The following is a 25,939-nucleotide window of genomic DNA, read 5'->3' on the forward strand; positions in this document are numbered from 1 at the left end:
TTTAGAATTTAGGAGAGCCCGTTGACTTTGAAATGTCCAGGTTTTTGCTTCACCAGTGAGTGCTTGGGCATAGAGCCTAAAACGGCAGCAATGCCAACGTTCTACCCATGTTTTTCCCGAAAATAAGACCCTGTCTGATGTTTTTTTCAACCCCAAAACAAGTGCTTGGCTTTGTTTTCGGGGAAGTCTTATTATTTCGGGGTGGGTGGACCTGATTTCCAGCTCTATCTCTCTAACCTTAACCTCAGGGACCGCCTTCTGCGGCACGAATCCCAGCGACCAGTTAGGTCCCACAGAGTGGGTCTTCTCCGGGTCCCGTCAACTAAACAATGTCGTTTGGCGGGACCCAGGGGAAGAGTCTTCTCTGTGGCGGCCCCGGCCCTCTGGAACCAACTCCCCCCAGAGATTAGAATTGCCCCCACCCTCCTTGCCTTTCGTAAGCTGCTTAAAACCCACCTCTGCCGCCAGGCATGGGGGAACTGAGATACCCTTTCCCCCTAGGCCTTTACAATTTTATGCATGGTATGTCTGTATATATGTTTGGTTTTTATATTAAGGGGTTTTTAATTCGTTTTTAGTATTGGATTATTATTGTACAGTGTTTTATGATTGCTGTTAGCCGCCCCAAGTCTTCGGAGAGGGGCGGCATATAAATCCAATCAATCAGTCAATAAATAAATAAACAAAATAACCAAAGAAAATGGCATTTTCAGGGGGAGACCTTATTTTTGGGGAAAACACGGTATTTTTTTGGGAAACACACCTTCAGAGCAGCTACTACTCTTTCCTTGATACTTTTGGTTCTCCTTTTCCAAAAACTGCCTTTCCCTCCAAAGCAGCTGGTGATATTGGTTCTTTCTTAATGACGGAAGCCAGGCAACAGAACACCGAAATCCGCCTGTCGGTGGGCAAAGTCGCTGACAAAATAGACCAGCTTACCACTAAGGTAACATCAAAGTGATAATGTTCCGTGTTAGCAAAAACTTCAGCAGGGAAGGATTTACAGGTAGTGATTTCTGACAGTCTCAAAATGGGTGAACAGTGCGGTCAGGCGGTAGGGAAAGCAAGGAGAATGCCTGGCTACATAGCTAGAGGTGTAACAAGCAGGAAGAGGGAGATTGTGATCCCGCTGTATAGAGCACTGGTGAGACCCCATTTGGAATACTGTGTCCAGTTCTGGAGACCTCACCTAAAAAAAGAGATTGATAAAATTGAACAGGTCCATACATGGGCTACAAAAATAGTGGAAGGTTTTAAGCATAAAACGTATCAGGAAAGACTCAATGAACTCCATCTGTAGAGTCTGGAGGACAGAAGGAAAAGTGGGGACATGATCAAAACATTTAAATATGTTAAAAGGGTTAAATAAGGTCCAGGAGGGAAGTGTTTTTAATAGGAGGTTTAACCCACTGAGGCTCGTTTGAATGCGTCATGGTTATCGTGGATTGAATGAGATACCTTAGCCAGAGTGTGATCCAAGGCCTTCTCTTTTTTCTTCCAGGTGGAGGAGCTGCAGAAACAGAATTCCACCCAAAGCTTGTTACCGGGTATCTCCTCTATTACAATGGAGACCAGCATGATCATGACCAACATCCAGCGAATCGTCCAGGTAAAGCATCCAAAAGTATCCTGGAGAAACTCCAGTTCAACACCTCAGTCTCTCTCTGCAGGGTGAAGTGTTGACCTTAAGTTTCTCCAGGATGCTTTCGAATTTGTGTGTGCGTGCGCGCAACTTGCTCCCCGCAATCTTCTTCTTTCTCGTCCCTCTAGGGCAGTGTTTCCCAACCTTGGCCACTTGAAGATATCTGGACTTCAACTCCCAGAAGTTCCCAGCCAGCATTTATTTGATTTGATTTGACTTCTATGCAGCCCAATCCCAGTGGGACTCAGGGCGTCTTGCAACAGTAATTAGTGCATACAATAAACAAAGTCAAACATTAGGCATAAGAACAGTAAAAGCCCATAATAGACCCTAATGAAACTATCCAATCAAACCTACATACAGAATCAGTTACAAATAAGATGTGATGTTACATTCACGGCCCCAAGGCCTGCTGGAAAACTCAGGTCTTCCTGGCCTTTCGGAAGGACAATAGGATGGGAGCAGTACGGACATCGGGGGTTAGTTGGTGCCATAAGGACAGGGCAGCCACAGAGAAGGCCCTACCCCAGTGATGGCGAGCCTTTTTTCCCTCGGGCGCTGAAATAGCATGCATGCATGCCATCACGCTTGCACGAGTGCCCATACCTATAATCCAATGCCCGAGGAGGTCGAAAACAGCTTCCCCTGCCCCCTGGAGGCCCTCCAGAGGCCAGAAACGGCCTGTTTCCCAACTTCTGGTGGGCCCATTAGGCTTGTGTTTCACCCTTCCCATGCTCCAAAGTTTTCCTGAAGCCAGGAGAGGGTAAAACCATCCTCCCCCATCCCCCTGGAGGCTCTCTGGAAGCCATTCGCTGGCTGGGGACTTCTGGGAGTTGAAGTCCAGATATCTTCAAGTTGCCAAGGTTGGGAAACACTGCTCTAGGGCAGTGATGTCGAACCTTTTTTTCCTCCGCTGCCGAAAGAGCGTGGGCGTGCACTATCACACATGCACGAGTGCCCACACCCATCATTCAATGCCTGGGGAGGATGAAAACACCCTCTGGGGGCCAGAAATGGCCTGTTTCCCAACTTCTGGTGGGACCAGTAGGCTCATGGTTTGCCCTCCCCAGGTTACAAAGACTTCCCTGGAGTCAGGGGAGGGTAAAAACGCCCTTGCCCATCCCGCTGGAGGCTCTCCGGAAGCCAAAAACACCCTCCCAGTCTCTCTGCGAGCCAAAAATCAACTGGCCGGCACACACATACATGTTGGAGCTGAGCTAGGGCAATTCAATTCAATTCAATTTATTAGATTTGTATATCGCCCCTCTCCGAAGACTCGGGGCGGCTCACAACAATAATATAAACAATATTCCAGCGAAAAACAAATCTAATATTAAAAAGCACATAAAATCCTATCATATTTAAAAAGGCAAACAATATATACATACCCAAACATAAATATAAAAAAGCCTGGGGGAACGGTGTCTCAACTCCCCCATGCTTGGCGGTATAGATGGGTCGAGTAATTTACGAAAGACAAGGAGTGTGGGGGCAGTTCTAATCTCCCGGGGGAGTTGATTTCAGAGGGCCGGGGCTGCCACAGAGAAGGCTCTTCCCCTGGGGCCTGCCAAACGACATTGTTTGGTCGACGGGACCCGGAGAAGGCCACCTCTGTGGGACCTTATCGGTCGCTGGGATTCGTGCGGTAGCAGGCGGTTCCGGAGGTACTCTGGTCCAATGTGTCAGCAACGGCTCATGTGCCAGCAGATATGGCTCCATGTGCCACCTGTGGCACCCATGCCATAGGTTCGCCATCACTGCTCTAGGGGGTCAATCATGTCCACCTGCGAATCTCTGCTTGTTAGATGCAACTTCTACCTTTTTTGTTGATGGGGCTTGTCATATAGAACCATCTGGAGATGCCAGCATAAGACCTCTCCCCAGTTGCTAATGTCAAGGAGAAGAACGCTTTCTCATCTTTTTTTGGGGTGGGTGGGGGGTTTGTTGCTCTTTGCAGGAAAACGAGAGGCTGAAACAAGAGGTTTTTGAGAAGAGCGGCCGCATCGAGGAACAAAACGAGAAGATCAGTGAGCTGATTCAGCGAAATCAGAGGTGAGAACTCTCCCAAGCGATCTATCTATGTCTGTCTGTCTATCTATCTATCTATCTCTATCTATCTATCTATCTATCTATCTATCTATCTATCTATCTATCTATCTATCTATCTATCTATCTATGCGAATTCTGGGAGTTGAAGTCGACAAGTCATAGAAGTGCCAACTTTGCCTACATCAGCCCTACACCAAAGGTGAAATTCGACTGGCTCGGATGAGCTGGTAGGGATGATTTGAATTGGTTCCCCGAGCCAGTTAAAACTACCCCTGGTTGGCCCCATTCATGCTCACCCACTCACTGCTCACCTCTCCTGGCTGCTCGCTTGGCCCTTCTAGCCGGTCGCTGCTTGCCACGCTGGCCCCCATATATGCTCCGGTCGTCTCACCCGCTTAGCTCATCAAAGCATGCCACCCGCTTGCCCTTCGCCTTGGGTCGGAGTCCAGTGATGCACCATTTTCCAAGGCCCCAGAGCTTCCACCTGTTTGCTGCCTGCCTCGTACGAGCTGCCGCCCACTCTCCAACCAAAATGGGTTATAGATCAGACATCACATGAAAGCTGTTTGATGGCTGGAACCTGTCCCATCCACTTCATTCTTGTTCCCTTTCTTTCTTTCTTTCTTTCTTTCTTTCTTTCTTTCTTTCTTTCTTTCTTTCTTCTATTCCTTCCCTCCCTCCTTCCTTCCTTCCTATCTACCTTCCTACCTACCTTCCTTCCTACCTACCTACCTATCTAAATAATAATAATAATCATCACCATCATCATAATTTACTAGATTTGTATGCCGCCCCTCTACGAGGACTCTATCTTATTTATTGGATTTATATGCCAATTAAATTTATATTCTTCTATTTATTTACATTCTTCCAGATACGTCGAGCAAAGCAACCTGTTCATGGAGCAAAGGAACAATTCCCTGCAAATGAACACGGAGCACTCTCAGGCCAGGGTGTTACACGCCGAGCAGGAAAAGGTAACACCGCCAAAAGCCAAGATAGCTATAGCTTTTAGACTTATATACTGCCTCATAGTGCTTTTACAGCCCTTTCTAAGAGGTTTACAGAATCAGCATATCGCCCCCAATAATCTAGGTCCTCATTTGACCCATCTTGGAAGGATGGAAGGATGAACCAACCTTGAGCCGGTGGTGAGATTTGAACTGCTGGACTACAGCTAGCATTTAGCTGAAGTAGCCTGCAGTGCTGCACTGCGCCACCCTGGCTCTAGATAGCTTAGAGATGACGCGAGCGCAGCCCCCTCCCCCCAAATATTGGGCTTCTACCCAGCATTTAACCTTCATTTCTTGCGCTGCCATGCTTTACCATCATATAAAATTTATGCATGGTATGTCTGTATGTATGATTGGTGTTGTATCCTGAAATGGCTACCTTGTAACGCTGTAAATAGTTTGTTCCTCTTTTCCAGCGCTGTCTGAGCCCAAGCAGGAAGTCGCTCCTGATTGGCTCAGACGCGGCCGGCTCTCGCTTTGGCGGGAACCGCAAAAGTATAAAAGAAGCGGCTTCTCCCTGCAGAGCCAGTCGGTACTCGCTGAATCGTCACTTTACCTTGCTGAGCTGTCACTTATTCTCTGAGCTGAATAAAAGTACCGATTGCTCAAACCCTGTCTCTGGGTCTACTTCACTGGCGACGAACGAACGGAAGAACTTCGCGTGCAACATGGACAAAATCCAGATCGGCCAGGCTCCAGAACTTTTCGATGCCGAGAAAATGACTTGGGACGAGTACATGGCCACCTTCGAGATATTCCTCGAGGCGGCGGGAATGCAGGACGCCGGAGCCGATCGCAGACGGGCTATTTTTCTAAACTACTGCGGCGCAGAGATCCGTAGACTTGCCCAAACTCTCACCGAACCAGAACAAGCAAGAGCCACAGCGTGGGACGTCCTTCAACAGAAACTAGCGAGCCATTTTAAACCAACCAGACCAGCCGTGGTTTACCGGCATCAATTTCACATGATGGCTCAGAGAGAAACCGAGTCGATAAGCCAATTCACAACGCGGCTTCGAACGGTACTCGCTCAATGCAAGTTTCAAGATCCGGAAGCTCGCCTCACCGACGCCTTGATTTTCGGCATGAAGAACCACACAGTGAGAAGTAAACTCCTCACCGAAGATGAGCCGACTCTACAAACCGTAATCAAATTAGCGCAAACCGCGGAAGCAGCCGACGCAGCGGCAAGAGAATTAAAAGAGCACGGAAGGCGAGAAACCATTGCCAAGATCGACGCCGAGTCTCCCAGCGCCATGGGAACAGACGTCCGCGGCCAGCTAACTAGCAACGGGGACGACTGCCTCCTCCTGCAAGACCAACCGAGACACCCTAGAGCTACTCATCCAGCCCCCTGCGCGGGCTGCCGGGGAAATCACCAGCGCCATCGATGCCCGTTCCGCGACACCACTTGCCGCCGTTGCAACCGGAGAGGCCACATCGCCATCGCATGCAGGGCAACGGCACCAGAAGAAACTTTTGCCACACAACAATACCAGCGACCCCAAAACCACCCCCCCCAATCGCGAGAAAGGAGACCGTTCCGCAACTCGGGTCAAAGGAATTACCCCACCGCTAACCGAGACTACAATAGAGGTAACTCTCAATATTCCGTGAATAACACGGCAACCAAAAAGGGGGCTAAAATTGTTATCTCGTTGTTGCTAAATAACCAGCCTTGCTCAATGGAGCTAGATACGGGTTCGAGATATACCATCATGCCCTGGGAAAAATTTAAGCTATATATGCCTAATGTGTCTGAGGCTGACCTAATTCAAACCTCTTTGGTGATCAGAGACTTCCAAGGGGGGGTAATCTCGGTCCTGGGAACTGCAAATGTACCTATTGTATTTAAGAATGTCAAATGTACCCTTCCCATGCTTATTGTGACGGGGGCCAAACACTCCCTGCTAGGGCTAGCATGGATGGAACCGTTGGGGATTGAAATTTCGGGTGTGTATAATGTAAACTGTGATATTATGCCTAACTTTGTGAAAGAGTTCCCTGAAGTGTTCAGCCCCACCTTAGGATTGTATAAGGGAACCCCCATATCTTTCTCTATTGACCCCAAGGTCCCACCAGTTAGACTGAAACCTCGCAGGGTTCCCCTTCCGCTTCTCCCCAAGCTAGACTTACAGCTGGACAAACTCATTAGTCAAGGTATCTTGGTCCCTGTGGAACAGGGGCCATGGGAAACTCCCATAGTGACACCCCTGAAGCCAGATGGCTCCTTAAGAGTTTGCGCTGATTACAAATCAACCCTGAATAAGGCACTCCAACACCACCCCTACCCCATTCCGGTTGTGCAACAACTCTTACACTCCCTGGGGGAGGGGAAAAGGTTCGCAAAGATCGACCTGGCGCAGGCTTACCAGCAACTTCCGGTCGATGAACAAACAGCAAACGCTCAAACAATTGTAACGCACAGGGGGGCTTTCAAATGCACGAGGTTACAGTTTGGGGTGAGCATAGCCCCAGGGATATTCCAGAGCATCATGGAACGCCTATTGTCAGGGGTAAATGGGGCCATCCCATATTTTGATGACATCTTAATTGCAGGGGAAAACCAGGAACAAGTGAACAAAAGAATAAGGGAAGTACTTAAGAGGCTACAGGACAAAGGGTTACGAATCAAGCCTGATAAATGTGTCTGGGGAACTAACAGTATTGAATTCCTAGGATATAAAATAGATAAGGAAGGTATCCACCCCACAACTGAGAAGCTGAGAGCAATTAGAGAAGCCCCAGAGCCACGAGATAAGAGTGAGTTGCAAGCATTTTTGGGCCTCCTTAATTTTTATTCCGTTTTTTTAAAGCAGAAGGCAACAGTAGCAGAGCCTCTCCATCGTTTACTTCAGAAGGAAGCCCGCTGGACATGGGGGAAAATTGAACGTGAAGCCTTTGCTCAAATAAAAAATTTACTAACTTCTAAAAGTGTAGTAGTCCAATATAGTGCCTCACTACCCATTAGGCTCACGTGCGACGCTTCGCCGTACGGCATAGGAGGAGTCCTAGCTCACGTTCTACCTAATCAGACAGAGGCCCCAATAGCATTTTTTTCAAGAACCATGACCAGCACGGAGAGAAATTATAGCCAGTTAGACAAGGAGGCTCTGGCATTAGTGGCAGGGGTAAAGAAGTTTCACAATTACATTTTTGGAAGAAATTTTGAGCTAGTCACTGACCACAAACCCCTACTAGGCCTGCTAGCCCCCAACAAGCCCACTCCACCTTTTATGTCTCCAAGACTAATCAGATGGGCCCTTTTCCTCTCTGGGTATCAGTATGAGCTCACCCACAAGGGGGGGAAGGAAATCAATCATGCAGACGGCCTCAGCAGATGCCCCATAGCAGACTTGGTAGAAGACCCTGTTCCAACCACAGACGTGCTAATGATAGAACTCGAGGAAAACCCACTAACCACAGCAAAAGAGGTAGCTGCACACACGCAGCAAGACCAAATCCTGAAACAAGTAGTGAACTGTGTTCTAAAGGGATGGCAAAATGATATTGTTAAACCTGAATTGTGTGATTTTAAGAACAAAAGGCTTGAATTGTCATATGTAAAAGGTTGTTTGCTGTGGGGGGATAGAGTGATCATCCCCAAACGCCTAAGGGAAAAGGTACTCAGAATGTTACACGTGGGCCATCCTGGGATTGTCAGGATGAAGAGCCTAGCAAGGGGGCATTTATGGTGGCCAGGGCTTGATGCTGATATTGAAAGTTGGGTTTCAAAGTGTGACCCGTGCCAAGAGTCTAGGCCCAATCCCCCCAAAACAACTCCGGCTGAGTGGGAACAGCCTGCTGGCCCTTGGTCTAGGATCCACATTGATTTTGCTGGCCCAGTGGGGTCTCAGTATTTCCTAATAGTGGTTGATGCTTTCTCCAAATGGTTGGAAATAATAGCAATGAACAACATAACCACAAGTGCCACTATCAAGGTATTGAGCAGACTGTTTGCATCCCATGGTTGCCCTGATCTATTGGTGTCTGACAATGGACCGCAACTAACAGCCAGGCAATTCGAATTATTCCTAGATGGCCTGGGGGTCAGACATGCCCTCATCTCGCCTTACTCGCCCTGGGCTAACGGGTTGGCAGAACGTTACGTAAGGGTGGCAAAAGAGGCATTGCACAGGTCAGGCCCTGGAGATGTGCAACAGAACTTGGACCAATTCTTATTAACCCAGCACATTACCCCTAACTCGCACACACATGTAAGCCCTGCAGAATTATTGATGGGGAGAAAGTTGAGGTCACCACTAGACAGGTTAAACCCAAGGTTCTGTTTGAATAATAACCAAATGTGCATAAAACCAGAAAGAGAAATGTATTTGGGTCAAAATGTATATGTAAAATGCTTTGATGGAAATGTAAACTGGATGAAGGGAATTATTGTTAAGCAAAATGCACCCAAGACTTATATTGTTAAACTGGAGGATGGTCGTTTGTGGAAACGACACATAGACCACATTCGGAAACGAACTGAAAACCAATTACAACAACCCGCTGACTCGGACTCTCCCCCCTCAACAGACTTTTATACATTGCCCGAACTAAGAAACACGCAGAGAGACTTATCGGGCCAGGGGGAACCATCCAGCGACGCCGAGCCATCCTCGTCCTCCGAGGCCTTCGTTGGGCCCGCCAGGCCTAGTCCACCGCACCGGGAGAACAGCGGCGAGCCATCCTCCACAGTCAGTGGCGAAGGAGAAAATGGACTGCGCAGGTCAGCGCGAGAGTCTCGAAGGCCTCACCGATTGGACGACTTCGTCACGTGGCTTTCTTGATGGATGGGTCCAACTATGAGGGGAGGGGTGTTGTATCCTGAAATGGCTACCTTGTAACGCTGTAAATAGTTTGTTCCTCTTTTCCAGCGCTGTCTGAGCCCAAGCAGGAAGTCGCTCCTGATTGGCTCAGACGCGGCCGGCTCTCGCTTTGGCGGGAACCGCAAAAGTATAAAAGAAGCGGCTTCTCCCTGCAGAGCCAGTCGGTACTCGCTGAATCGTCACTTTACCTTGCTGAGCTGTCACTTATTCTCTGAGCTGAATAAAAGTACCGATTGCTCAAACCCTGTCTCTGGGTCTACTTCAATTGGTTTCTTAAATTGGGGGTTTTTTACATTACTTTTAATATTAGATTTGTTCATATTGTCTTTTTACTGTTGCTAGCCGCCCCAAGTCTACGGAGAGGGGCGGCATACAAATCTAATAAATAAATAAATAAATCATCAGAATCCCACATTAGGGGTGGGTGGGAATTGGAAAAAAACCCCAAACCTATCTCTTCCCTTTCCTAAATAACTTAACTTTGAGCTACTTTTTCTTGATTATTTGGGAACTGGGAAAATGCTTCACTTCCAAGAACTAGAAGTGGTTGTAGATCTATGGTGGTCGAACAATGACCCCGGAAAGCTCTTTAAGTCTGAGAAACAAAGTGGTTTTGAAGAACCGGGTGTGAGTCACCCAGAGTTGTGTGACAGCAAGGTTGGTGGCAGATAAATTTAGCAAATAAATAAAAGTGCGATGAAATAAATAAGCTGGGCTCCTCACTTGTAGGCTCAGGACGACTGCTGGAAGGATGGAAAATGCTCCTGTGGTCATCTCTTGCCCTCCTCATGGTTTTCAGTGTTTTATGGCTTCCTCCAGCCAGCCGGTAGTTTCGGGCACTAAAAGGGCATCAGGCTGGGAAGAATCTGGTTGTATACTGCTCAAAAAAATAAAGGGAACACTCAAATAAGCCTCTGATCATCATAAAAAGTCCCATAGTTGTTGGGTTGGGTCTAGATAAGCAATAGAAAGGACAAGCATCAGGGTGAACAAAATCCCAGCCTGACATTTAGAGAATAGAAAACTTCTAGTTCTGTGACCAGCCACTACGGACAACAGAGCTTTATGAAGCTGGTGGGTGGGTGGGAATCACAGGGCATAAGAAATAATGCTAAGGAAAATGTTTACAGAATAAAAACTCATTTATTTATTTATTTATTATTTAAATTTGTATGCCGCCCCTCTCCGCAGACTCGGGGCGGCTCACAACAAAGTGAAACAATTTACAACAAATCTAAATTACAGTTTAAAAATATTTAAAAACCCCCATTTTCTAAACAAACAGACATACAGACATACCATTCATAAATTGTATATGCCCGGGGGAGATGACTCAGTTCCCCCATGCCTGACGACAAAGGTGGGTCTTAAGGAGTTTACGAAAGGCAAGGAGGGTAGGGGCAGTTCTAATCTCCGGGGGGAGTTGGTTCCAGAGGGTCAGGGCCGCCACAGAGAAGGCTCTTCCCCTGGGTCCCGCCAACCGACATTGTTTAGTTGACGGGACCCGGAGAAGGCCCACTCTGTGGGACCTAATCGGTCGCTGGGATTCATGCGGCAGCAGTGTATATATATATATATACACTGCTCAAAAAAAATAAAGGGAACACTGAAATAACACATCCTAGATCTGAATGAATGAAATATTCTCATGGAATACTTTGTTCTGTACAAAGTTGAATGTGAACAACAGCAGATGAAATTGATTGACAGTCAGTGTTGCTTCCTAAGTGGACAGTTTGATTTCACAGAAGTTTGATTTACTTGGAAGTATATTGTGTTTTTTTTTAAGTGTCCCTTTGTTTTTATTTTGAGCAGTGTATTTAAAAAGCCATCGGTTTGTTTGTTTTTCCAAGAACGCCAGGATGAAACTCAAGCAATCTTTTGTTTTTATTTTGGCTAAGCATCTCTCTCGTCTCTTCTCTGGCTTTCGATTCTGGTGGACTTAATTTCCCTTCTCCTGTCACTGCTTCTTTTTCCCTCTAGTACCTGCTACCACTGGATCGGGGGTGGGATCAGGTGAGGTTCTATTCTCTGGCTAACCTGGACTTTCAACCTGTCCTAGAAGCTCCCCTTTTTCAACCTGAGCAGGAGAAAGCCAAATCCCCCTTGTTCAAACTGTTTTACTTTGGTGGGGCCACGCGGGAGGGCCTTCTCTGTGGCTGCCTCTGCTTTTTTTTCCCCCTGTACAGATCTTCTTTCCCGTTGCAGGTTAAAGTTGCTGAGGAACTGGCAGCGGCTACAGCCCAGATCTCCAAGCTTCAGCTGGAGCTGACCAGCCACCAGAAGAAGGAGATGGAGCTTCGCTCCCAACTGAATGCTGCCCTGAAGGAAGCCGAAAGGCATGCTGCCCAGCTTAACCAGTTGCAGGCCCAACTGGCAGGTAAGGTGGTGAGGAAGATGCTGGTGGAGAAGACATTACCTCTGCAGTAGAGGAGAGTACCTTTCTCAGACTGTTGGGTGCTTCAGTGTCCTCCACCTTCTGCAGAAGATACGATTAACTCAACCTTTAGATCTGTTCTGTCCAGCCGGGGGGGAATTATTGACCCCCTCAGAGTGGGTCCGCAACTTGGGCGTCCTCCTCGATCCACAGCTCACATTAGAGAACCATCTTTCAGCTGTGGCGAGGGGGGCGTTTGCCCAGGTTCGCCTGGTGCACCAGTTGCGGCCCTATTTGGACCAGGACACATTGCTCACAGTCGCTCATGCCCTCATCACCTCGAGGCTCGACTACTGTAATGCTCTCTACATGGGGCTACCTTTGAAGAGTGTTCGGAAACCTCAGATCATGCAGAATGCACCTGTAAGAGCTATCATGGGCTTTCCCAAATATGCCCATATTACTCCAACACTCCGCAGTCTGCACTGGTTGCCGATCAGTTTCGGGTCACAATTCAAAGTGTTGGTTATGACCTATAAAGCCCTTTATGGCACCGGAGCAGGATACCTATGGGACTGCCTTCTGCCGCATGAATCCCAGCGACCGGTCAGGTCCCACAGAGTTGGCCTTCTCCGGGTCCCATCGACTAAACAATGTCATCTGGTGGGACCCAGGGGAAGAGCCTTCTCTGTGGCGGCTCCGACCCTCTGGAATCAGCTCCCTCCAGAGATTAGAACTGCCCCTACGCTCCTTTACTTTCGTAAACTCTTCAAAACCCACCTCTGTCGTCAAGCGTGGGGGAACTGAGACATCTCCCCCTGCCTATGTAGTTTTAGTGCATGATATGTTCCTTATTTTTAGATTTTTTAAATGTAGAATTGCTATTTTAGATTTTAAATTATTACATTTGTCAATATATATTGTTTTTTATCACTGTTGTGAGCCGCCCCGAGGGGCAGCATACAAATCTAATAAATAATAATAATAATAATAATAATAATAATAATAATAATAATAATTATCAGCAATTAAAGACCCACAAACGTTGGTTCAAATGTATCCATAGGCAAAGTCCATTGGTAAAACAATTTATGCAATACAAGGGTTAACGCAAGGAATTTAATGCTGACTGCCGTTTCTTTAATTAGCAGGAGATAAGGAAAGTTTAGTATGCCGGCCAGATAGTATCGCAAATCTCTGCTACTGATATGTTTCTGGTAATTAAACTACACTCACAGTCCAGGGATTTTAACAGCTCATGCAACAGGCTGGAATCGGACTTAGTAGAAGTAGAAGTTGTCTCTCAGCTCCGAGGCACCTTTCTCCATCATAGAGAATGTTATTTGCCATGCCCCCTTTCCCATCAGCCTGTCCTTATATACTGCCAAGGTGTGGCCAAATGGATCTATTTGGCCCATAGATCTATTTAACACCAAGAACCCCTTCTTGTGAGATATTCATATCTCGACCTCATCCTTCTTACCCTTACATCTAACAGGGGGTCCTGATCCTCAAATTCCCCATTGTCCTCTGAGTCAGACAATACTATAATTGGGGTTTCTACAGTTTCTGGTGGTTCCCAAGTTTACAACTCCACTCTCACCCTCAGACTCGGGTGACAAAAACACTGGCCTGCGATGCCAGTACTCATCCATCTCCTGGTCCTTGAAATCTCTGACCAGCTGAGCTGGACGTGGACCACCAACGCAACCTTTCTTCCTTGCAGCCCAAAATAAATCCTTTAGACCTCATTTGGGGTGCCTCAAAGCTGTGTTTGCTGCCAACCCCTGTGCTTTTCTTCCTCTCTCCTCAATTCTTGCAGAACTTCGGGAGTCATCCGAAGAGGCCAAGAATAAATTCCAGGTGGAGAAGCAGAGCCGTAAACAGCTGGATGGGAAGTTGGCTGCTTTGGAGGAAGAATTGGCTGACCTCCGAGTGGAGAAAGAGAACTTGGAGAAAGTGAGGACCTTTTGAAAGATCTAGAATCCTACTTAGAAGATTTAAAGTTGGTAGGGATCTTTGTCTGCAGGTTGAGAATGGGAAGGAACAGAGGGGCTGTGGTCAAGCGCCACAATGAGACGGTGTTCCTTGCGCACCTGCAGGGGAAACCCTGAATCCCCGCCATTCGGGGGTGCTAATTCTTTTTGAATCAGCCCAGATCCTCCTTGAAGGGGAGGTGAAGAAGGGGCCCGGAGTCTGGAGAAGGCTCAGTGTAAGAGGCAGAGATCCAGCCCAGGCCATCTGGGGAGTCTATGCTGACCCCAGAGCCTCCAGAAGCTGACATGAGCGAGGCAGAGGAACAGAAGGAGCCTGTTCCCATTGCGCGCATGTACAGAGCTGCCAGAAGGCAAAAATAGTTACAGAGGAAAAGGACTACTCAGGAGTAAGGCTTGGAGATGATTGCCCCCCTCCCATAGGACATAAAAGAGGAGGAAACTGGTGTGCTTATTGCAGGAAGCAACTTGGTTCAAATCTTGTCTGTGTAACTCAACAGTTCCATTCTGACGCCGTGTTTTTGTTTGGCCTTGCTAAGCTCCTTGCCTATTAGGTCTTTGGCAGCGTGTCAAGAGAGATAAAGGTTGGTGCTTATCAGCCTTCTTCGGGAAGACTTGGTGTCGAACTCATTAACATTGTTTGGGACTCGTTACAGCTGAGAATGAACATAATTCACAGCCATTGAAATAAAAGAGTTTTTTGGGGAGGCTACATTTGTGCTTTTATACTTTGTTTGGCCTTGCTAAGCTCCTTGCCTATTAGGTCTTTGGCAGCGTGTCAAGAGAGATAAAGGTTGGTGCCTTCTTCGGGAAGATTTGGTGTCGAACTCATTAACATTGTTTGGGACTCGTTACAGCTGGGAATGAACATAATTCACAGCCATTGAAATAAAAGAGGGGTTTTTTGGGGGAGGCTACATTTGTGCTTTTATACTTTATCAGGAAGTCTAGGTCAGAATGCCATAGCTGCTTTCAAGCATCTCTTGTCTTCTTCCTCCCCTTTAGAATCTTTCCGAAAGAAAGAAGAAATCTCTCCTTGAGAGAAAACAGGCCGAGGAAGAGGCAGATGAGATTCGCAGGTCTTACCAGGAAGAAATGGACCAACTCCGGCAGCTTCTGAAAAAGTCACGGGCGTCGTCCAACAACGTGGCTTCAGAGCAGGTGAGAGGCAGAAGTGAATTGTTCCCACCCCCAAGTTCAGCTGGGGGACGGATCTTGGAAATTTAACCTCAGGCTTTAAACAAGTGAAGGAAATGCTACAGTATTGAGATAACGTTCTTCCTCTTAGGATCTGTAGCCTTTTCCTTCCTAGAAACTCTGTTTTTTGTGGAATCCTTGCTGCTACCTGAACTAGGCAGACAGTAGGAGGAAGTGGGGCATCTATTCCCTGCTTATATAGCAATAGCACATAGACTTATAGACCACTTCATAGTGCTTTTATACCCCTCTCTAAGCGGTTTAGAGTCAGCCTCTTGTCCCCAACAATCTGGGGCCTCATTTTACCCACCTCGGAAGGATGGAAGGCTGAGTCAGCCTTGAGCCTGGTGGGATTTGAACTGACAAATTGTAGGCAGCCGGCAGGCAGCAGAAGTAGCCTGGAGTACTGCACTCTATCCACTGTGCCCCTTAGGCTATATACAGCAGCTTACTCTTCCAGTATTAATGGTTGTATGGTTTGCTTTTTGATTAGGATATTGTTTTCACCTTGATTGACCTATCAGATGTTGTACGTCACCCAGAGTCCAGAAGGAGTTGGGTGGCCTATAAGATAGGTAGGCAGGCAGGCAGGCAGACAGGCAGACAGGCAGACAGTGGGATAGAGCCGTGGTGGCGCATCAGGTAGAGTGCTGTACTGCAGGCCACTGAAGCTGACTAGATCTGAAGGTCAGCAGTTCAAATCTCATCACCGGCTCAAGGTTGACTCAGCCTTCCATCCTTCCAAGGTGGGTAAAATGAGGACCCGGATTGTGGGGCAATATGCTGGCTCTGTTAAAAAGTGCTATTGCTAACATGTTGTAAACCGCCCTGAGTCTAAGGAGAAGGGTGGCAGAAAAATCGAATAAATAAATAGACAGACACAGAGAGAGAGAGAGATAGACATAGATAGATAGATAGATAGATAGATAGATAGATAGACAGACAGACAGACAGACAGACAGACAGACAGACACACACACAGACCTAGGTAGGTAGGTAGACAAACAGACAGACAGACAGACAGAGATAGAGATAGATAGACAGACAGACAAATAGATAGATAGACAGAAAAATAGACAGATATAGATAGATAAACAGATAGATGGAGAGAGAGAGATTAGTTCCTTGACTAAGATATTGCTTTCAGCCTGTTATTTGTCTGGTGTTAATCCCTGCTTATCTGAGTGTTGACTGGTAATGATTTCCAGTTTCTGGTGAGATCCTAAAAGCTGCCAGTATCCCCCTTCACTCCCAATCCTTATCCACAATGCTGGGGAAAGTCCCCTAACCACTCAGCCTCCTTTATAGAGGCATCCTATTGCAAGGGACCATGTTCCTGCGATGTCTTTAAAAGGCGTTTTCGGGAGCAGGAAGGGCAGGGAATCCTTTGTCTTAGAATGGAAGCTAACCCTTCTGTTGTCCTGGGGGGCAGTTTTCCCTCCTGCAGACCGAGCTGGAGTCCCAGTGGGAAGCCAAATGCGAGCGTCTGCTGAGCTCGGCCAAGGAGCAACACGCCCGCCAGTTCCAGGAAGTGTGTGAGCAACGGGAAGCCCAGCAGCGAATGATCTCCCAGCTGGAAGAGAAGGTGAGTAATGGTAGGAGAAGCACAGGAGAAAAGACTTGGGGTGGAGTGAAGACAGGAACCAGCCTGGAGTCTTTACGTTCCCACGAAGGATCCAACCGCTCTTGAATTATGTTACCTAATTAATGTTCTGTCGGGCTCTCTGGTAGAATCCTCCCAAAAATTCACAGGTACAAATTTCACACACACACACGTTTGAAAATTCAAAACGATGTTCTTTATAATGAAAATTCACTTAAACCAAGCCCTCTTTTGGGATAGCAAAGAGCCCTGGTCTCAAAACAAACTGGTAATTTGTACAAGTCCCTTATCAGTTCTGTGATACTTATCTTGCAGCTGTGAGGCAATTCACAGTCCTTCTTCTTTCACAAAGTGAAACACACTTTGCTCTGGTTTAGTTTCAAAGCAGGGAAAAATCAGCACACAAAAGGTCAAAGTCAGTAAAGCAGTCATGAAACACCACGATCAGATAATCCTCCACAATGGCCAAACCCACAGGCTGCTCTTTATAGCAGCCTCACTAATGACCACAGCCCCACCCAACCACAGGTGGCCTCATTTTCTTTGACAATAATCTCTCAGTTGTTGCTGCCTATGCATCGCTCTCCGCATGCGTGGCTGTATCATTAACTCTTGTTCGGAATCCAAGGAGGAGCTAGAGAATTGATCTCCTTCTGAGCTGTCTGCCACACTCTCCTCCTCCCTGTCACTCATGTCTTCTTGGTCAGAGGAGCCTTCATCAGCAGATTCCACCAGGGGCAAAACAGGCCTGCAGCATATGGATGTCTCCCCCACATCCACAGTCCTTGGGGCAGGAGCTGGGCCAGAGCTAACCACAACAATTAACATCCAAGAAATCAGAGTCCAAACTTTGGCCTTCTTCCAAGTTCCAATTTATTGATGAACTGTAGCCAACCCGATACTAACTTTCCCACACCCATAAGTTCATCACGTAGACCACTCCGGGTCTCTCAATGTCCACTATCCTCCCTTGTACTTCCGGCTGGTGCTGAACAAAGGATGACCTTGAATCTTCTGGAAATAATTTGTTGTGGCTAGTATCTATCCCTCTCATGCAACCACCCACTCCCCAGTTCCCAGAGTACTATTCTATTTGTGGGAGGCCAAAAGCAAAAACGGATGCAAGAACTTGATTCGGGGTGGAATTCCATGTCTAAAAATGCTGTTTTTAAAAATTGAGCTTTTTTGGTGCCCGGGGGGAAAAAATGTGTGATGCCACGGTCAGAAAAAAAGTTGCCCAGAAGCAAAAAAAAAATCTAGTTTCTTTTTAAAGCCACCACTGGATGCTTCGAATGAAGCGGTCTGTTTCCGCATGTCTGAATGGTTAACCTGTGTCTTTTCTTTCTAGATTTCTCTGCTCAAGGCCAGCAGGAGCTCCGAGGACCAAAAATCCACGGAACTGCAGGATCAAGTAGAAGAACTAGAGGCAGTGAAAAGCAAGGTGAGGTTCACCATTTTCCTAGACAGACATTAAACATTATTCACCACTTGGGGGTTGTTTTTTCTAACAACGAGTGGCTATTTTAGAAAGGTCAGTGCTGGAATCAAACGTGCCTAGTCTCTTTGAATCACCAAAGTTTTCAAGGGTTGAATATAGCAATAGCACTTATGTACAGCCCTCTTTAAGTGGGGCAGAGTCCGCATATTGCTCCCACCCACCCCAAACAATCTGGTACTCTGCCTTGGCATGACAACTGATGAGTGATTAAGGTCTAAATCAAACACACGCAGTGGAGTTTCAGAAACACCAAAATATATAGAAACATAGAAACATAGAAGTCTGACGGCAGAAAAAGACCTCATGGTCCATCTAGCCTGCCCTTATACTATTTCCTGTATTTCATCTTACAATGGAGATATGTTTATCCCAGGCATGTTTCAATTCAGTTACTGTGGATTTACCAACCACGTCTGCTGGAAGTTTGTTCCAAGGATCTACTACTCTTTCAGTGAAATAATATTTCCTCACGTTGCTTTTGATCTTTCCCCCAACTAACTTCAGATTGTGTCCCCTTGTTCTTGGGTTCACTTTTCTATTAAAAACACTTCCCTCCTGGACCTTATTTAACCCTTTAACATATTTAAATGTTTCGATCATGTCCCCCCTTTTCCTTCTGTCCTCCAGACTATACAGATTGAGTTCATGAAGTCTTTCCTATGTTTTATACTTAAGACCTTCCACCATTCTTGTAGCCCGTCTTTGGACCCGTTCAATTTTGTCAATATCTTTTTGTATGTGAGGTCTCCAGAACTGGACACAGTATTCCAAATGTGGTCTCACCAGCGCTCTATATAAGGCGATCACAATCTCCCTCTTCCTGCTTGTTATACCTCTAGCTATGCAGCCAAGCATCCTACTTGCTTTCCCTACTGCCCAACCACACTGCTCACCCATTTTGAGACTGTCAGAAATCAATATTTCCTTAACAAGTTGGCACAGAGCCGCAATTCCGGCAAAAGAATGTCTGCTTAATGTCAAAGAGTTTGGGTTATCTCCAAGCCCGATAACAAATGTCCCCAAACCCCCCAAACTTTGCAAATAACATCTCTGAACTGGGCTGAAGCAAAGGTATTCACTCTTTTTTTTTTTACAAGAGCTACAGTCTTTCATAAAACAGTTGTCCAAAGACTGGGTTTCTCCAAGGAAGCAAGGATGTTGGTTTAGAGAAAACTCTGGACATGATTGAAACATTTAAATGTGTTAAAAGGGTCAAAGAAGGTTCAGGAGGGAAGTGTTTTTCTTAGGAAAGTGAACGCAAGGACAAGGGGGCTCAATCTGAGGTTAGTTGGGGGAAAGATCAGAAGCCACGTGAGAAGATATTATTTGACCGAAAGAGTACTAGATGCTTGGAACAAACTTCCAGCAGACGTGGTTGGTAAATCCATAGTAACATGCTTGGGATAAATATATATCCATCCTGAGATAAAATATAGGAAATATCTGAACTGTTTTATTTTGTTGTGAGCCGCCCCGCGTCTACGGAGAGGGGCGGCATACAAATCTAATAAATAGATAGATAGATAGATAGATAGATAGATAGATAGATAGATAGATAGATAGATAGATAGATAGATAGTAAAAGGGCAGACTAGATGGACCAGGAGGTCTTTTTCTGCCATCAGTCTTCTGTGTTTCTGTTTCTCTTTCTCTGTTAAACCATGAACGATAACTCCTGCAAAGAACATTCCCACCAAACCTCCCGTTTTAAGCATGCTGCAGAATTCCCTATTACTCTCAGCTGTGATCAAGATCTCCTCCTGCGTCTGGGCAGCTGCTCCTGTCTCCCCCTAATCCTTCGCGCGCACACCTTCAGGATGGGATCATTCATCACCCCCTCCTCATCCGACCCACACGAGGCCCTAACTGGGGGTTCCACAGGCATCGCGGGGGCCTCCACTTGCCTCCCTCACACACCTAATGTGTTTTCCTTCTCCAAACTCCATGCTAGTGTGCGGCTTTGCAGTCTCAGCTGGAAGACCTCACGGCCGATTATGAAGACCGGATCCAAGAGCTGAGGAAGATCACCAGGAGGAGCCCACCAACCGCTTCAGCTGAAGAGGTACATTCCAGGGAAACCTCTTATTAAATAAGATCTTTTTTTAAAAAGATTTGTTCCAAGTTTGTTCCAAGGATGTACTACTATTATTTCACTGAAAAAGTAGTAGATCCTTGGAACAAACTTCAACCACGTCTGCTGGAGGTTTGTTCCAAGGATCTACTACTCTTTCAGTGAAATAATAGTAGTAGATCCTTGGAGCCCCGAGTCTTCGGAGAGGGGCGGCATACAAATCTAAGTAATAAAATAAATAAATAAATAAATAAACTCCCAGCAGACGTGGTTGGTAAATCCACAGTAACTGAATTGAAACATGCCTGGGATAAACATAGATCCATCCTAAGATAAAATACAGGAAATAGTATAAGGGCAGACTAGATGGACCAGGAGGTCTTTTTCTGCCGTCAGTCTTCTATGTTTCTATGTCTACATCAGGGATGTTGAACTTAATTTCAATTAGGGCAGGAGTTAGCAACCCACGGCTCTCAAGCCACATGCGGCTCTTTCTTCCCTCTGCTGTGGCTCTCTGTCGATAGTTGGCACCACAATTTTGAGAGGAGCTTCTGGTTAGGGTGGGGGGGCAGCAAGGCGCGCCAGGAGGAGATTCTAGGTCAAGGGGCGGGTTTTCCAATCAGCTCCACAATTTATTTTATTTATTTATTTATTTATTAGAAACATAGAAGATCGACGGCAGAAAAAGACCTCATGGTCCATCTAGTCTGCCCTTATACTATTTTCTGTATTTTTATCTTAGGATGGATATATGTTTATCCCAGGCATGTTTACATTCACTGACTGTGGATTGACCAACCAGGTCTGCTGGAAGTTTGTTCCAAGCAGCTACTACTCTTTCAGTAAAATAATATTTTCTCATGTTTCTTTTGATCTTTCCCCCTTTAAATTTTTTTTTTAGATGCCGCCCTTCTCCTTAGACTCAGTGCGGCTTACAACATGTTAGCAATAGCACTTTTTTAACAGAGCTAGGCTATTGCCCCCACAATCTGGGTCCTCATTTTGCCCACCTTGGAAGGATGAAAGGCTGAGTTGACCTTGAGCCGGTGATGAGATTTGAACCGCTGACCTGCAGATCTACAGTCAGCTTCAGTGGCACTCTACCCACTGCGCCACCCCGGCTCTTATTGATAGGGTTTTCGTTTAGGACCAGTTGAGGAAAATGGCCGTCGGGCTAGGTCTTCAAGCCCCCTGCTCAACAAGAAAATATAAGCACTCTTTGCCCATGTCCTTGTATTTATTTATTTATTTATTCATTCATTCATTCATTCATTCATTCATTCATTCATTTATTGGATTTGTATGCCGCCCCTCTCCGTAGACTCAGGGCGGCTAACAACAGTAATAAAACCAGCATATAAACAATCCAATATTAAAACAAGTAAAAAACCCTTATTATAAAACCAAACATACACGCAAACATACCATGCATAAATTGTAAGGCCTCGGGGGAAGGAATATCTTAATTCCCCCATGCCTGACGGCAGAGGTGGGTTTTAAGGAGCTTACGAAAGGCAAGGAGGATAGGGGCAGTTCTAATCTCTGGGGGGAGTTGGTTCCAGAGGGTCGGGGCCGCCACAGAGAAGGCTCTTCCCCTGGGTCCCACCAAGCGACATTGTTTAGTTGACGGGACCCGGAGAAGACCCACTCTGTGGGACCTAACTGGTCGCTGGGATCCGTGCAGCAGAAGGCGGTCCCTGAGATAATCTTTGTCTTCAACAAAGAACTGGTTTGCTCCAAAAGGGGCCCCAGGAGCTCCCATCCGTTGCTTCCTCAGATGACACTTCTAGATCCTCTTCCATTTCCAGGTGAAAAAGATCATGAACGGGGTCTTCCACTCCCTCCGAGGCCAATTTGAGTTGGAGGAGCCCTACACTGGGAGGATCGTTCTTGGCGTGGTCATGAGCACCATCAAGGTACAGGGGGCGCTAGCCGCTTACTTTCCCTGCTGGTTCGCATGCGCAGAGCTTCGGAAACGTGAATAAATGGGACATAATTATATCCGGGTGGGTGGGCGAGCCCGAACTGGATTGAACCAGCTGAATACCATCTCTGCAAGGTACCTTTCTCAGTGGTTGTATTTAATTTTTTTTTAAATTGCCAGTGGCTTCATGGACTTGGCAGGGGAGGGGTCCTGCAAAATCCCCATTTCCTCCCAATCAGCTGGGACTCGGGAGGCAGAGCATAGAGGGGGAGTGGAGTCAGTCAAAGGCGGTATTAACTGGTTCTCCAAATTACTCAAAAATTCTGCTCCCGGTTCTCCAGAACTGGTCCGAAGCTACTGAATTCCCACCAATGGCTTCAGATCCAGGAGAAGTTCACCTGCTTGGTCTCAGGATCACTCAGCTGACCCGCTCGTTCTTCTTCTCCTCTCGCAGGTCTCATTCTGCAGTTTTCCAATTTGAGGAACGGCAGGTTGAGACTAATCTTTGCCCCTTCCTTCCTTCCTTCCTTCCTTCCTTCCTTCCTTCCTTCCTTCCTTCCTTCCTTCCCCTCCAATTCCCCTCCCTCCCTTCTTTTCCCTCCAATTCCCCTTCCTTCCTTCCTTCCTTTTCCTTCAATTCCCCTCCCTCCCTCCCTTTTTTCCCTCCAATGCCCCTTCCTCCCTTCCTTCCTTCCTTCCTTTCCCTCCAATTTCCCTCCCTTCTTTTTTCCTCCAATTCCTCTTCCTTCCTTCCTTCCTTCCTTCCTTCTTTTCCCTCCAATTCCCCTTCCTTCCTTCCTTCCTTCCTTCCTTCCTTCCCCTCCCTCCTTCCTTTCTTCCTTCCTGTTGCCAGACGATAACTCTGCAGCTGTTGGAAAAATCTGAAGAGCACAGCCACGAAGAGCCAAGACCACAGCAGGGAGGAAGCCCAGTGGCCCTCAGCCGAGATCAGCCAGGCAGCCCTGTTGAGACACCAGCAGTGGCATCTCCTGTGCCTTCGGACCACCTAGAAGAAGACCAGAATGGTTCTACTGTCTCTTTTTCGGAAGGAAGTCGAAGCAGGCAAGAAGAGGAGACCCAGCGTTCAGACACACCTGCCGAGTTGAGCCTGGCATCCTCACATCCTGTCGCACAATCTCCAGAGGTGGAGACTAAGGAGGGGGTCGCGTCTTCTGGACCTACCGAAGCCCCTGCTTTGGATGTTGGCGGTGCCGTTGAGGACACGTCTACAGATCCTGTTCCCTTGAAACCAGCAGTTGAGGAAGCTGTGCCGACACTGGACCCCAAAAGAGAAGAGGACGCTTGCCCAGATGGTCCTAACCAAGAGCCAACCTCCTTGAGCCTTCCATCTGGTACCACGGATGAGAAAGTCCAAGCTGGAGAGATGCCATCACCAGCACCCATCCCTCCAGTTGAGGATTCCAGGTCAGTGCCGATCAGAGAGGAGCTTCACGCCTCTTCTCTGTTTCAGCTATTTTTCGGACTATAAGGATATATTTATTTCTTTATTGGATTTGTATGCCGCCCCTCTCCGAAGACTCGGGGTGGCTCACAGCATATAATATAAAACAATAAACACAAAGGCAAATCTAATTAATTAAAAACTACGTAAGCTAAAATCCCAATATATTAAAAATCAATCAAACAAATTTGAATTACAGCCATACATCACATTTATTGGCCAGGGGGCCAAGATCTAATTACCCCAAGCCTGGTGACATAAGTGAGCCTTGAGACTCTTGCGAAAGACGAGGAGGATGGGGGCATTGTGAATCTACGGGGGGAGCTGGTTCCAGAGGGCCGGGGCCCCCCCCAGAGAAGGCTCTTCCCCTTGGTCCCGCCAAGCGACATTGTCTGGTTGACAGGACCGGGAGAAGGCCAACTCTGGGATCTAACCGGTCGCTGAGACTCATACGGCAGAAGGCGGTCCCACATGTAATACTCAAGACACAAGCTTAGAACTTTTCTCTCTCAATTGCCTTAACAAGCTTAACAAGCAGGAAGAGGGAGATTGTGATCCCGCTGTAAAGAGAGCTGGTGAGACCACATTTGGAATACTGTGTCCAGTTCTGGAGACCTCACCTACAAAAAGAGATGGATCAAATTGAACGGGTCCAAAGAAGGGCTACAAAAATGGTGGAAGGTCTTAAGCATAAAACTTATCAGGAAAGACTTCATGAACTCCATCTGTCTAGTCTGGAGGACAGAAGGAAAAGGGGGGACATGATTGAAACATTGAAATACGTTCAAGGGTTAAATAAGGTTCAGGAGGGAAGTGTTTTTAATAGGAAAGTGAACCCAAGAACAAGGGGGCACAATCTGAGGTTAGTTGGGGGAAAGATCAGAAGCCACGTGAGAAAATATTATTTGATTGAAAGAGTCGTAAATGCTTGGAACAAACTCCCAGCAGACGGGGTTGGTCAATCCACAGGGACTGAATGTAAACATGCCTGGGATAAACATAGATCCATCCTGAGATAAAATACAGGAAATAGTATAAGGGCAGACTAGATGGACCATTCTTTTTCTTGAGACTTTGAAAGAGAGATTGGACTGCTATTTGTCCAAAATGGTGTGGAGACTCCTGCTTGAGATGACCTACAAGGCCCCTTCCAATTCTAATAATCTAATCTCAGTTTCAAATTCATTTATTCATTTCTTGCAGCACCTCTGAGGATAAAGCCGATTTGTTGAAAGCAGCCAACTGTAAGCTGCCTTCAACGGGAGGTCCGCTGGAAGAGGAAGAGGACGATGAAGAACTGGTGAGGCCGTTGTGGGGGGGGGGCATAGTCACCCCCACTCCCAAAAACTCCCTTTGGGACACTTGGCCAAGCAATTTGGGGTTAGGATTTCACACCAAGTTGGTTTGAGGGATTAGTCACGGTTTCTTCCCAGAATGTAGATTGTGCTGGTCTTAGAGAGATCATAAAAGGTAAAGTTTCCCCCACAAATGCGTGATAGTCGTTCCTGACTCTAGGGGGCGGTGCTCATCTCTGTTTCTAAGCCGAAGAAGAGCCAGCACTGTCCAAAGATGTCTCCGTTATCAGGTGGTCGGCATGACTAAATGCCAAAGGTGCACGAAATGTCCCAATTATTCTCTTAGCATTATTTATTCCTTCCTTCCTTCCTTCCTTCCTTCCTTCATTCATTCATTCATTCATTCATTCATTCCATTTTTATGCCGCCCGTCTCCTTAGACTCAGGATGGCTTACAACATGTTAGCAATAGCACTTTTTAACAGAGCCAGCCTATTGCCCCTACAATCCGGGTCCTCATTTGACCCACCTCGGAAGGATGGAAGGATGAGTCCACCTTGAGCTGGTGATGAGATTTGAACCGCTGACCTTCAGATCTACAGTCAGCTTAAGTGCCTTGCAGTACAGCACTCTACCTGCTGCGCCACCCCGGCTCTTTTAACTTGCTTTCGAACTGCTAGGCGGGCAGAAGCTGGGCCGAGTAATGGGAGCTCACTCCGTTACACGGTGCTAGGGATTCGAACCGCCGAATGATCCCGCTATATAGAGCGCTGGGGAGACCACATTTGGAATACTGTGTCCAGTTCTGGAGACCTCACCTACAAAAAGATATTGACAAAATTGAACGGGTCCAAAGACGGGCTACAAGAATGGTGGAAGGTCTCAAGCATCAAACTTATCAATAAAGACTTCATGAACTCAATCTGTGTAGTCTGGAGGACAGAAGGGAAAGGGGGGACATGATCGAAACATTTAAATATATTAA

General features: G+C 46.8%; 1 protein-coding gene across 6 annotated transcripts in view; it reads left to right on the forward strand.

The window, feature by feature from the left end:
* The window catches only part of FKBP15 (FKBP prolyl isomerase family member 15), a 51,369-nt gene that overhangs the window by 23,974 nt on the left and 1,456 nt on the right, over positions 1-25,939 (forward strand). For 3 of the 6 annotated variants that reach the window (XM_070758531.1, XM_070758530.1, XM_070758532.1), the window contains 5 exons: positions 837-946; positions 1,502-1,609; positions 3,600-3,694; positions 4,566-4,668; positions 5,121-9,775. In XM_070758531.1, coding sequence (XP_070614632.1) covers positions 837-946; positions 1,502-1,609; positions 3,600-3,694; positions 4,566-4,668; positions 5,121-9,494 — 4,790 coding nt within the window. In that variant the 3' untranslated portion in view covers positions 9,495-9,775. Of the gene's footprint in view, positions 1-836; positions 947-1,501; positions 1,610-3,599; positions 3,695-4,565; positions 4,669-5,120; positions 9,776-11,741; positions 11,914-13,732; positions 13,870-14,909; positions 15,066-16,533; positions 16,687-18,052; positions 18,146-20,153; positions 20,265-22,081; positions 22,190-23,050; positions 23,623-24,862; positions 24,960-25,939 lie in introns of those variants that run through there. The other 3 variants (XM_070758534.1, XM_070758533.1, XM_070758529.1) reach the window with 3 other exon arrangements.

Source organism: Erythrolamprus reginae, chromosome 8, assembly GCF_031021105.1.
Source record: "Erythrolamprus reginae isolate rEryReg1 chromosome 8, rEryReg1.hap1, whole genome shotgun sequence".
NCBI lineage: Eukaryota > Metazoa > Chordata > Lepidosauria > Squamata > Dipsadidae > Erythrolamprus > Erythrolamprus reginae.